This window comes from Silene latifolia, chromosome 6, assembly GCF_048544455.1.
Source record: "Silene latifolia isolate original U9 population chromosome 6, ASM4854445v1, whole genome shotgun sequence".
In the NCBI taxonomy this organism is placed as follows: Eukaryota; Viridiplantae; Streptophyta; class Magnoliopsida; order Caryophyllales; family Caryophyllaceae; genus Silene; species Silene latifolia.
The window spans coordinates 83,440,943-83,454,801 of NC_133531.1; the positions used below are offsets into that span (position 1 = coordinate 83,440,943).

At 39.6% G+C, this 13,859-nt stretch overlaps 1 protein-coding gene across 1 annotated transcript; it reads left to right on the plus strand.

Moving 5' to 3' along the window:
* Positions 1 to 80: 80 nt before the first annotated feature.
* On the plus strand, positions 81 to 12,500 carry LOC141586957 (uncharacterized). The gene is made up of 3 exons (XM_074408362.1): positions 81 to 565; positions 11,621 to 11,728; positions 11,938 to 12,500. The coding sequence occupies exons 1-3, from the start codon at positions 242 to 244 to the stop codon at positions 12,247 to 12,249; spliced, it is 744 nt and encodes a 247-aa protein (XP_074264463.1). The 5' UTR covers positions 81 to 241; the 3' UTR covers positions 12,250 to 12,500.
* The last annotated feature ends 1,359 nt before the right edge of the window (positions 12,501 to 13,859 follow it).

Below are 13,859 nucleotides of genomic sequence, written 5' to 3' on the forward strand. Positions count from 1 at the left end.
TAGGAAAATTACTGTTTTAAATATGGTAAATATATGGTGGGTAAGTTGTTAAATATATGGTGGTAAGTGGTAAGTTGTAAAATTCCCTTAGTTATGATTTTGAAGTTGAAGAGTGCGGTGAGCCGGTGACTTATAAGCCTGAAACTCTGAATCTCCATCCTCCTCCATTTGAACTTGAAACCCCACTACCACTACAACTATCACTCCAACTACCACCCTTGCTTGAGTTGCTTCCACAACAATGACGACTAACCTTAACAATCCAATTTTACTAATCGCACTAATAACAATATATTTAATGCCAACACTAGTAGTCGAGGGAGGAGACAACAACCGCGTATACTCCCCTTGCAAGGATACAACCGTCCAAAAAGACGACGGTTTCACCTTAGGTTTTGCCTTCGCCACCAACAAAAACTCTTTCTTTCAAAATAATAATCTATCTCTTCAGCTTTCTCCTTGTGATAAGCGTCTCCCTCTTTCTGGAAATGCCCAATTTGCCCTTTTCCGCCCTAAAGTCGACGAGATCTCCCTCCTCACTCTCCCCTCTTCTTCTCTTTCTTCGGTAATTTCTTTTCTTATTATTCTTTGTTTAATTCTGTAGATTTGTGAGCTTTATACTGATCAAATTGTTTGTTATCACCATTATCTGTGAATGTTTAAGTGTTTTTGATTATGGGCTGTTTGGATTTTAATGATCCAAAAAGGTTATTTTTATTATACAATTATTGCTACCCTTTGGATCTGATTGTACTATTTATCTCTGAGTAGTTCAAAGGAAAGGGTTGTCATTGTTTTTCGAGTGGATCCAATAATCTGGGTAATGTTCTTACAGAATTGAGTTTGAAATACTAAAGTAGGTATGTCATAGAGATTTCAGAAGGTGAAACAGGAGGTTAAGTTGTGAGGATGTCTACAAGTTGTTTTCTTGATTACCATGTCTTACAATTCTGTTGGGATAGATCACGGTCGATAGGTTTAGTTTGTGGCCGTTATGTGAATGGTCATTTGGTAGTTGTTTATTTAATCTCGATCCTAGCACCCTAAGTATATGGAAGCCATGGTATTGGTTCAGTCCTTTGTACATTTGTTTCAGTGTAGCTGAAGCTAAGTTATGCGTTTAATCAGTAATTTAGGGGAGTGTGTGTGGGGATTGTGTGTTTGAGTTCTGCTTAACAGGGCAGAATATGGCTGACTAGTGTCTTTGTCTTCAAAATGTGTACAACATGCTACCTCGTCATAGGTGGTACCTCTAGAACGTCGAATGCCTTTACCGTAGGTTATCTTAGTGAAGTGGATTATTTCCTCTATTCTTTCCTGGAATAAGATGCCATAAGCTGTCTGTTTATGGCTCTAGTGTTTATAATTCTTAGGACCTTGCCTTGATGTTGTCGCTTTCAACAAAAGGGCTTGTGAACATGCTGCTCATATGCTCATAGTTACTGTCCTGTAAAACACCTGTTGTTTAATTTCAGTGGCCCCCAGCTTAGAGGATAAAACTACACTTTTGAATGGTCGTTCCTTATATATAAGTGCAAAACTAGCTGACAATATACATGTCAAATATGGTGGAATAGACTTAAAAGAAAACCTTGTCCGTCCCTCATTGGCAATTTATTTCAAAAGAATATTTTTTTCTTGCTGATGTGTGTTGAAGGGAATGACATACTTGTCTCTGTGACATTCTTTTCTCTTAGAGTGTGTTTGGATAGGGGAATTTGGAGGGAAAAGGTGGGAGGGGGAATGGAGGAAGCTGATTTCCTTATGTTTAGTTAGCCAAAAAGAAGTGGGGGAATTTGGAGAGACGGGAAACTGCATCCCTCAATTTCCCTTCTCTAAGGTACATTAAGTTCTCTTTGGCAAAGGAGAGATTTGGAGGGAAAACTCTCCCATCCCTTTTCCTCCTCTTTTCCAATCCAAACAAGGCCTTAATTTTAATGGCAACGCTAGCTACAAGGAAGGGATATCAATGTGTACCGACAAAGATCTTGTGGAGACCAATACCAACACTCCTCAAATAAATGTTCTTTGCATAATGTGATTCTATCATCACATGATATTAGGGTTGACAAACTACCCTATTTTCAATAAATTTTGAACAAGGATGCTAGGGTAGACCACCTCAAAGAACTTGGCAAACACAACAACTCGTGGCAAAGCAAGGAATTGGTGGACATGAAACATTGACCGGAAGATTTTATGCTACATTAATTCCTATCAAACACATTTATGTAGTGCTGTTCAAAAATGTATCATAACTCATACTTGCATCCACAATCTACAGGAAATGTAATATAGACCCGGCTGTGTCTCATAAAATGATTTAAGCTATATGCCCATGCCTATATTTATCAAGCTGTGTTACGCCGACACGTCTGGCACGGGACGTATTCCGTATCGATACGGGATACGTATCAGATACGTGGTTTATTGAGACGATACGGATACGGGATTGACAGTAAAAAGGCAAGCAAAATAGCAGCAAAAGATGGAGAAAGGACGACTTACATGGAAGACGAAGGATACCGATACGACACGTAATTCGGCTGATGGAAGAGGAAGGAGGGTTTGTTCTTTCTTGCTGCTCCGAATACCCGTTTAAGGAAAGAAGGAAAGAGCTTGTCTTGTTTGTCGATTGAGAAAAGAAGGAAAGACCTTTTTTTGTGGGGTGGGGTGGGGTGGGGGGGGGGGGGGGAGTTTCAATCTGTGTTACTCGGACTCGGGTACGCCGTATCTGGCTGGATATGTATTTGCGTATCCGATACGTCATTCTCAGAATTGATAACATAGAATTATAAAAGGAGAATAAAATATAAAAATCTGAAATGATAACATTAATATGATAAATTAAACTATTTCCCCAAAATGTCAATGAGCAGTTTTTGCAAAATCTAACAACTTCAAGGTTCAAGCTATGTTTCTGATTTTCTGCCTTCTGCAAAATCATTCTAACAACTTCAAGAGTTCAAGAGCAACTTAACTACTTAAGGTTCTTAACATCAAAATAGAAAAGTAGTACTAAAGAGTTTCATAAAGATCATCAAACAGGAGCTTCATTTCTTGCCCCCTCCACTTCACCATCCTCATCTCCAAGTGCAAAGACGACTCCTTCCAGCTCCAGATCATTCATGTACAAATCTGTCAGCTCCACAATTTCGGCATCCACATCGTACTCGTCGCCGCCTAATAAAAATTAAGAAAATAAAATATAAGTAGCAATGAAATTATAATTATAAATATGAAAAGAAAAAAAGTAAATAACATAATAGAATCTTGTTATCTTACCAATATCCCAATACTTAGAGGGACCATTTTTATACTTTTCATCTTGTCGAGCCAAGAGACGAAGGTTATTATGTACTTTAACCAAGTCTTTTGCTCGAATTGAAGTTAAACGGTTTCTTTTCAATGTAAGGATATTGTCATAATGGCTCCAGTTCCTTTCACAACAAGACGAGGATGCCGGTTGTGATAGCAATTTAAAGGCAAGAGTTTGCAGATGAGGAGCCCAATAACCATAATTAGCCAACCAACTAATGGGCTCTCTGTAAACGCTTCTGAATTCTTGAGGATCAACAAATAATCGTTGAAAACATACATTTCTTTGAGAAGAGACCTCTTGATCTTGGTGAGGTGCAACTCTTTGAAATATATTCCGACCCTCGGTCAACCACTTAGTGCCACAGTATTTTAACCGACCGAAATACTGTGGCACTAAGTGGTTGACCGAGGGTCGGAATATATTTCAAAGAGTTGCACCTCACCAAGATCAAAAGGTCTTTTCTCAAGGAAATGTATGTTTTCAACGATTATTTGTTGATCCTCAGAAGCGTTTTAAAGGAGTATGGAGCATTCTCGTCGGGTTTAGATTTTTACAGCCAAGCGCACGTTGCAGCAGCTAGCAGCTAGAGATGATGAAGAGCCCATTAGTTGGTGGGCTAATTATGGTTCTTCAGCTCCCCATCTTCAAACTCTTGCCTTTAAATTGCTATCTCAGCCGCCATCCTCATCTTGTTGTGAAAGGAAAGGAACGGGAGCCATTATGACAATATCCTCACATTGAAAAGAAACCGTTTTTAACTTCAACTCGAGCAAAAGACTTGGTTAAAGTACATAATAACCTTCGTCTCTTGGCTCGACAAGATGAAAATTATAAAAATGGTCTCTCTAAGTATTTAAAAATGCTCTCTCTAAGTATTGAGATATTGGTAAGATAACAAGATTCCATTATGTTACTTATTTTTCTTTTCATATTTATAATTTCATTGCTACTTAATTTTTATTAAGCGGCGACAAGTACGGTATGCCGAAATTGTGGAGCTGACAGATTTGTCCATGAATGATCCAGAGCTAGAAGGAGTCGTCTTTGCACTTGGAGATGAGGATGGTGAAGTGGAGGGGGTAAGAAATGAAGCTCTATTTTGATGTTAAGAACCTTAAGTAGTTAAGTTGCTCTTGTTGAAGTTGTTAGAATGATTTTGCAGAAATCGGAAACATGGCTTGAACCTTGAAGTTGTTAGATTTTGCAAAAACATGGCTCATTGACATTTTGGGGAAATAGTTTAATTTATCATATTAATGTTATCATTTCAAGTTTTTATATTTTTTTCTCATTTTATAATTTTATTCCAACAAGCGTTTTTGGATAAGGTCGGAAGTAACGATATTTGGTCGGATTGCAAGGAGAAAGATATTGATGCAACGTGGGATAAATTGGAGCATGTTGTAAAGGATTTGGTGAGGGAGGTGTTACGGGAATCTAAAGGGAATAGACCATCAAGTAAGGACACATCTTGGTGGAACGAGGAGGTGAGACAAGCGATAAAGACAAAACGTGAATGCTATAAGGTTTTGGGGAAATGCATGAGTGATGAGAACTTTGAAAAGTACAAGGAGGCAAGACGAGCCGCTAAAAAGGCACTGCGGGATGCGAGGGCAAAAGTTAACCAAGAAATATATGTGAGGTTGGACACGAGAGAAGGATATCTATAAACTCGCTTGCATAAGAGACCGAAAAACGAAGGATATTGGGAGAGTTAGGTGTGTGAAAGATATGGACGACAAGGTTCTGGTTCAGGATAACGAAATAAAGGCTAGATGGAGTTCTTACTTTGATACTTTATTCAATGGACATCAGGAGCAAGGTTTTGGGGATGTAGAAGTAACACCAAGCATGGTTAATCGGGAATTTGTGCGTAGAATACAAAAAGTGAAGTTAGAAAGGCGTTACGGAAGATGGGGTCAAAGAAAGCAGAGGGACCGGATGGTATACCCATAGAAGTTTGGAGGTGCTTCGGGGAGAAAGGAATCGAATGGGTAACCATGCTCTTCAATAAGATTTGGGGGAGCAACAAGATGCCATCAGCTTCGAGGAGAAGCACTCTTGTACCTTTGTACAAGAACAAAGGTGATGTTCAAGAGTGTTCCAATTATCGGGGAATTAAAGTTATGAGTCATACGATGAAAGTGCCGCAACACAATATAGACTAGTGGTTCTTGATTTTCGGGGTAAGAGAGACTTGAGGAAGAGAAAGATAATCGGTGAGGCACGGATCAAGTGGTGAAAGCTACAAGGGGGAAACCAACAAGCGTTTTTGGATAAGGTTGGAAGTAGCGATATTTGGTCGGTTTGCGAGGAGAAAGATATTGATGCAACGTGGGAGAAATTGGAGCATGTTGTAAAGGATTTGGCGAGGGAGGTGTTAGGGGAATCTAAAGGGAATAGACCATCAAGTAAGGACACATCTTGGTGGAACGATGTGGTGAGACAAGCGATAAAGACTAAACGTGAATGCTATAAGGTTCTGGGGAAATGCATGAGTGATGAGAACTTTGAAAAGTACAAGGAGGCTAGACGAGCCGCTAAAAAGGCCGTACGGGATGCGAGGGCAAAAGTTAACCAAGAAGTGTATGCCAGGTTGGCCACGAGAGAAGGAGAGAAGGATATCTATAAACTGGCTCGCATAAGAGACCGAAAGACGAGAGATATTGGGAGAGTTAGGTGTGTGAAAGATATGGATGACAAGGTTCTGGTTCAGGATAACGAAATAAAGGCTAGATGGAGTTCTTACTTTGATAATTTATTCAATGGACATCAGGAACAAGGTTTTGGGGATGTAGAGGTAACACCAAGCATGGTTAATCGGGAATTTGTGCGTAGAATACAAAAGAGTGAAGTTAGAAAGGCGTTAAGGAAGATGGGGTCAAAGAAAGCAGAGGGACCGGATGGTATACCCATAGAAGTTTGGAGGTGCTTCGGGGAGAAAGGGATCGAATGGGTAACCATGCTCTTCAACAAGATTTGATGGAACAACAAGATGTCATCGGCTTGGAGGAGAAGCACTCTTGCCCCTTTGTACAAGAACAAAGGTGATGTTCAAGAGTGTTCCAATTATCGGGGAATTAAACTTATGAGTCATACGATGAACTTATGGGAGCGGGTAATCGAGCAAAGGCTTAGGAGATGTGTAGACATCTCGGAAAACCAGTTTGGATTTATGCCCAGGAGATCGACTATGGATGCGATTTTTATCATGAGACAGTTGATGGAATACCATCGGGACAAGAAGGACTTACATATGGTTTTTTGACTTGGAAAAGGCATATGATAGGGTACCAAGAGAAGTACTTTGATGGGCTTTGGCGAGGAAGAGTGTCGCGAAAATATATTGACCTCATAAAGGACATGTATCAGGGGGCTAGTGCAAGTGTTCGCACTAATGTTGGGAGAACGGAAGAATTTTCCTATTACCATCGGGGTGCATCAAGGTTCCGCACTTAGTCCTTTTCTCTTTGCTATAGTTATGGATGAGTTGACAAGGGATATTCAGGACATCCCTTGGTGTATGATGTTTGCTGATGATATTGTGTTGATTGATGAGACAAAAGAGGGGGTGGAGAGAAAGTTGGAATTGTGGAGGCGGACTTTAGAGACTCGTGGGTTGGGCGAGCGGGGAGTAAGACCGAGTATTTGAGGTGTCAGTTCACTAAGGTGGCGGGGTTGAGATCGACAGAGGCGGGGAGTATTATTTTCGATGGGAATGTTGTTGAGGGTTCGGATTTATTCAGATATCTAGGATCTATTATTCAAAAAGATGGGGAGTTAGGCGGAGATGTGGCTCACATAATTAAAGCGGGATGGTTGAAATGGAAGAGTGTTTCAGGGTTTCTATGCGATAAAGATATGCCCCAAAGATTAAAGGGAAAATTTTATCGCACGACAATTAGGCCTGCCCTACTTTACGGCTCCGAGGGCCGTGAAGCATTGTCACATTCAAAAGATGAGTGTGGCGGAGATGCGCATGTTGAGGTGGATGTGCGGACATACAAAGAAAGATCGGTTAAGGAATGAGGTGATTAGGGAAAAGGTAAAAGTGGCGCCAATAGTGGACAAGATGATGGAAAACCGACTAAGATGGTTTGGCCATGTGAGAAGGAGACCTATGGACGCACCAGTTGACTTGGAGAACAGAAAAGGTCCCTAGAGGCAGAGGAAGACCGAGACAGACATGGTTGAGAGTGATAGAGCACGATATGAGAGTTCTGGGACTTGAGGAGAGTATGGTGACGGAGAGGGCACAATTGAGGGAAATGATACATGTGGATTTTTAGTATTTGATGTTTTTTTGACAGATTTAGTGTTTTTTTTTATTTATTTTAAAGAAATTAAATTATTTATTCTTCTCTCCTTTATTACACTTTTTTTACCAACCATTTTCTTATAGATTTTATCTGGTTCATTCCGGATCCTTAACTCTATTTGGGTTTTTAAAAATCGTTTTAATCTTTTCTCTCGATTTAAATTTTAAGTTTTTATAAAAGAAAGACGGAATTCGATTTTAAAACCCCTAAGTTTACCTTGACTTTCCATTACATTTTCGTTCTTCCTTTTTGTTTTTCATCTTCCCTTTTTTTATCCGCATTTTGAGGCGTGCGTTCACCCATGGACGGTTCGAAAGGATGATTCATGTCAGCCGACCCCAAATCATTTTGGGATTAAGGCTCTGATGTTGTTGTTGTAGTCATACGATGAAGTTATGGGAGCGGATAATCGAGCAAAGGCTTAGGAAGACATCTCGGATAACCAATTTGGATTTATGCCAGGGAGATCGACTATGGATGCGATTTTTATCAAGAGACAGTTGATGGAACACCATCGGGACAAGAAGGACTTGCATATGGTTTTTATTGACTTGGAAAAGGCATATGATATGGTGCCCTGGTGGGCTTTGGCGAGAAAGGGTGTGTCTCGAAAATATATTGACCTCATAAAGGACATGTATGAGGGGGCTAGTGCAAGTGTTCGCACTAATGTTGGGAGAACGGAAAAATTTCCCATTACCATCGGGGTGCATCAAGGTTCGACACTTAGTCCTTTTCTCTTTGCTATAGTTATGGATGAGTTGACAAGGGATATTCAGGATGACATCCCTTGGTGTATGATGTTTGCCGATGATATTGTGCTGATTGATGAGACGAAAGAGGGGGTGGAGAGAAAGTGGAATTGTGGAGGCATACTTTAGACACTCGTGGGTTTAGGCTAAGGAGGAGTAAGACCGAGTATTTGAGGTGTCAGTTCACTAACTACACTAAAGTGGCGGGGTCTAGATCGACAGAGGCGGGGAGATTGTATTATTTTCGATGGAGATGTTGTTGAGGGGTCAGATTTCTTCAGATACCTAGGATCTATTATTCAAAAGGATGGGGAGTTAGACGGAGATGTGGCTCACAGAATTAAAGCGGAATGGTTGAAATGGAAGAGTGCTTCAGGGTTTTTATGCGATAAAGATATGCCCCAAAGATTAAAGGGAAAATTTTATCGCACGACAATTAGGCATGCCTTACTTTACGGTTCCGAGTGTTGGGCCGTGAAACATTGTCACATTCAAAAGATGAGTGTGGCGGAGATGCGTATGTTGAGGTGGATATGCGGACATATAAGGAAAGATCGATTAAGAAATGAAGTGATTAGGGAAAAGGTAAAAGTGGCGACAATAGAGGACAAGATGGAAAATCGACTACGATGGTTTGGCCATGTGAGAAGGAGACCTATGGACGGCAGAAAAGGTTTTCAAATCGTTTTAACTTTTCTCTCGATTTAAATTTTTAAGTTTTTATAAAAGAAATCCGGAATTCGATTTTAAAATCTGGAAGTTTACCTTGACTTTGTATTACATTTTCGCTCTCCCTTTTGTTTTTCATTTTTCCATCTCTTTTCGCATTTTGAGGTTTGTGTTCACCCAAGGATGGTTCTAAAGGATGATTTATGTCAGCCGACCCCAAATCATTTTGGGATTAAGGCTCTGATGTTGTTGTTATAATTTTATGATTTATTTGACGTATCGTATCGGTGTCCTTAAAATTGGTCAAGATACGCTATTGACCGTGTTCAGGGATTTTGCAATTCTAAGAATGACATCGGATACGTATACAGCCACATACGGCGTACCCGAGTCCGAGTAACACAGTTATCAAGTATCTTTTCCGTTCACTTTTAATGACCACATGCCATCTCAAACAGCATCACTAGCTACCTGACATGAATGTTACTCCGACATGTCCCTTTGGCGGGTTGTTGCGTGTCTGACACTTTTTAACTTTTTAGCGTCCGACACACTAGAAGTGTACGACACGACACTTCGACACTCCATTTAGACCAATAAAATCGAAAACTTCGCGGAAAATACCCGTACTCTACACTCCGACACCATATTGTACTCTACACTTAGCTCAGTAAGAGTAACTAGCCTCACATGTTTGATGGCCCGTTACTCGTCACCTTCATGCCTCATGCAACTGTATTGACTCCTCACGTATTTGCGTTGACTCATCACGAGCTTTAATGAGCATGCATTGTGGTGACCTCCTCTACTGCTGGACTATTTACCCTAGTAGCCTATCAACCATAACATCATTTTATTTCACGAAGCAATTCCGCTTACACCATAATTACCAACTGCCGTTCCCTGCTATAGACCTATGGATGTTTCGAAGTTTTTTATGAATATTTTCGATGTTTTTCGAGCACCACCGATTCTACACCGAAATTCTCATTATGGGTCATGTGGCGGTAAGGTTGCCGATATCCAACCCCCTTGCTGCACCATTGAGGTACTGGAATAGTGTTGTTTTTGTTCTTCGGGCTCCGGGGATGTAGGAGACACCAGCAGAGACAACCTGGCAGTTGGTCAGATAGGGGTGATTGCTAGTGCTGACAAGAATTTGTAGCAGCATGTAGCCGAGAAGCTATGAAACTCCAAGGGAGGCCAAAAAAAAAAGGAAAAGAAAAAGAGTGGTAAAGACTGGAAAAGGAAGAAAGAGAACATACAATTAGACACTATTAATTGTGGGGGGTCTTTATCCTTCCATTTATTTGTATGTGCCAAGACATATTATTGCATCAACCCTTTTAGCTTAGTTTAAAAGGCGTGACAAGGTGATGAGTGACTGCGGGAATATGGTGAGAGGTGAAGGTGCGTGATTCATAGACATATTTTGTACAACAATATGTTTCTGTGGATTTTGACAAGGGCTAAAATGTAAAGGAGTAAAAACTAGAGATAATGTGGCGAAGGAAAGGGCATAATAACATACTAATTAATTAGAAGGAAAAAACATGGAAAGTGAATATCCTTGTTGACCATCTCATGGAAAGGACTAGCTAAGCCCTTATCTACAAGGTGCATCAAGGCGTTTTAGAGCCCACTAATACTTGGGCTTGTGTATGCTCGAGACACGTCTATTTAAACTAAGCCTCTTAGAGACCATCTCATTCTTCTATCGAACTTCTTCGCTTTATGAATATCCTTCTTAGTTATTACTGGATTGAGTGGAAAAGTTTAAAATGCACTTTTGTGCTGGAACACCAATTACCTATTTTGGCGCATTGGCTAACTAGAGGTGTCTTGTGAAGAACTACCTTATGGGTTAAAAATTTTCTCTGTGAGCTCTACAGGGAGGGAGAGGGAGGGAGGTGGTCTATGGAATATCCCATATACATTGGGCCTACAGGATACTTCCTAGTAGTTGCTACATTGGCCTTTGAATTGCTGTTTCTTAGCAATGAGTTGAAAAAGGTGTTGTGACCTCTTAGGAATTTTGCATTTACTTTTAGTACTCCAGCATGAATACACATGCAGGTAACTTTGTGCACCGTAATACCTTTGATCCCTCATGGCTTGTCCTGAGAAAATTACTTAATTGCAAAAAGTGGCTATATTGTCTCGACTTGTAAATTTACCTCCCATACTCCATGACCCATACTGTATGACACTTTTATATTTCATTTTAAGCCAAAAAATGTGAGGATTTTTTTTTTTTTTTTAAATAAAGTAGCCGTGTCCAGCACTTGGACTCATGCCTATGGCAGATACCTCTAACAGAATCTTGGTAACCTATAAGGGCCTGAAATATCTCTGAAATATGGTTATGGGGTTAGAACGCTAGTCAGAAATTCGTTGTTGCCAAGCTGTAAGAATAATCAAAGACAAGACATGAAACATCGATCCTATTTATTAGTTGTGTCTTCCTACTTCGTAATAAGAGATTCGTTCGTTAGTTTGACTCTTTTAGTATAGGGATACATTTTCATTTCAACCATGTTTTTCCTCTCTTTTTCCAGATGACAGGTGGTGGTTACATGGTAGCTTTTGCAGGGTCAAAGTATGCCGCGAGATCTCCTCCTGCTTTAGTTTCAGATGGTTCCCATATAGTGACTAGTTTCACTCTCGTAAGTATGCCACATCATTTTTTTGTTGCAGTCACATTACTTCTGACACAAACCTACATGAGACAGTCTCGTAAGTGACACCAACCCACTAACCCTTTAATCAAATGAGGAATATATAAGGATTTGGGTTGTTGCATATTTTAAAATGTTTGGTACAAAACTCATTGTTACTCAGTTTCTCTGATGCTACTTTTGCTATGACGACGCAGATATTAGAATTTAAGCAAGGCCGGCTACAAAATCTGTATTGGAAAAGGGATGGTTGTGCTTCATGTCAAGGTAGCTCCAACATTGTGTGCCTAAACAAGCAGGAATGTGGAATAAAACTGAGCAATTGCAAGAGTCAAGGAGGTTCCGTCGATTGCAGCCTCGGGATACAATTAGCGTTTTCTGGTACAGATAAGCATTACTCAGTGCTTAACTCATGGTATGAAGTGGAGAACCTTCGCCAATATTCACTTTTCGGATTATATTCTAACCTGCGACAGTCCCTCACTGATCAATTCAACAAGTTCTTCTGATTATGCTGCATCTTTTGTTTCATCCTATCGAGAGCTAGAAAGCTTATTTGACTTGTGCATTATGTATCTGGTGAAAATTTGTAAAAAGGCTTTGTTATTCCTTGTGATTCCATTTTTATCATGTAATTTTACCAACCAAGATTATATGAACAATGATGGAAATTTGTTGAACTTGATCTGTTTTGTATGCAATGTTGTAATATTGATGTTTGTTTGCTTTATCTAAACCTTAGTTTAGTTTGTAGTTGAAATGATTTTCATCATCGTGTCATCAGTCATCATTCTGGGAAAATGGCATGTATACTAAAGTAGGTCAACTGCTACTCGAAACTAAGAGAGCCCCTGAAGTGTATCATAGATAACCTGCAAACAAGCATACTAAGTAGTCAGTGGTCGCTGCCGAAAAAAAAAAAAAAAAAAAAGGTAGTCAGTGGTCATCCTATTTACCCTGACGACATACTTTGAATCACTATTACAGTATTACATAATCTCATCCTAATTTGCTTTCATGGTAACACGAGGTTCGAGTTCATGAATTATCACCCATTTTCTCAATAAATGAGCCACACATAACGAGCATATCTTGTAAAGAAAATTTTTTGTGGCCTTGGGAGGATTGTCCTTCCGTACTGTTTACATATAAAGGCAATTTATAAAAGGAAATACTCCCTTTGTTCCGGTCATTTGTTGTTCTTTTCCATTTTAGGGTGTCTCAGTCATTTGTTGTCCTTTCTATTTTAAAAATGAATTTGATGAGTAATTTGATCATTCACACTCAATTCATTCCACTTGTCATTTAGTAATTGACCCCCTCCCTCTTTCCTTATTCTTTGTGCCAAAACCAAAGGACAACAAATGACCGGAACGGAGGGAGTATCATACAAGCTTAGGTGTAATGAGTATAGTCCTCCCGAAAGACACCAGAATTTTTCATCTTGTAAATGGATTAGGGCTTAATGAACATATCTCTTGTAATTTTGGAACTATTTGCAATCTATAGGACAAACCTCGCTGCTTTTGATTAGTAAACCTAATTGGTTTGTATTAGTTTACTTGTTTTAATAGTAACTCGATTTGGTTTTAGAGTTTCCACCAAACAAAACACTTTAATAATTGGTACAATAATTGGTGTATCCTTCTTAAACATCTTCCATGTTTCTTAAATTATAAATTTACAAAAAGGTCTTCCACTTTTGTTACTTGTCCGTAATTTATATAGTTCTTATGACTCGTGTTTACCTTCTCTCTCTACTTTTCGACATACTATTCTACTTCTTACTGTTTGTGTAAAATGATAGTGGGAGGTTATTAAGAAGGGGATGGAGTAGCTGTCTGAATTGTTCGTCTAAATCGGCTTGTTACATCATCTTACCCGTTTCTAAGCCTAACCTCACCCGAAACCCATATAAACTTGTCCCATACAATCCGAAATATACCGAAACCCCGTATTTAATCTAAACCCACAATGATCAAACCGTATTTGACAAACCCGAAATAATCCCCACCTCGGTATTTTATTCATATCCGAATAATCAAATCCGTAACCATCCGCCCAACCCGTTTAATAAGTCCAGGTATAACGAGTGAGAAAATCTTTTTTTTTTCCCTTA

Coding starts and splice junctions, on each gene's coding strand:
- LOC141586957 (XM_074408362.1), top strand. CDS start 242: ATGACGACTAACCTTAACAATCCAATTTTACTAATCGCACTAATAACA. Junction 566..11,620: donor CCTCTTCTTCTCTTTCTTCG/GTAATTTCTTTT, acceptor CTCTTTTTCCAG/ATGACAGGTGGTGGTTACAT. Junction 11,729..11,937: donor TAGTGACTAGTTTCACTCTC/GTAAGTATGCCA, acceptor ATGACGACGCAG/ATATTAGAATTTAAGCAAGG.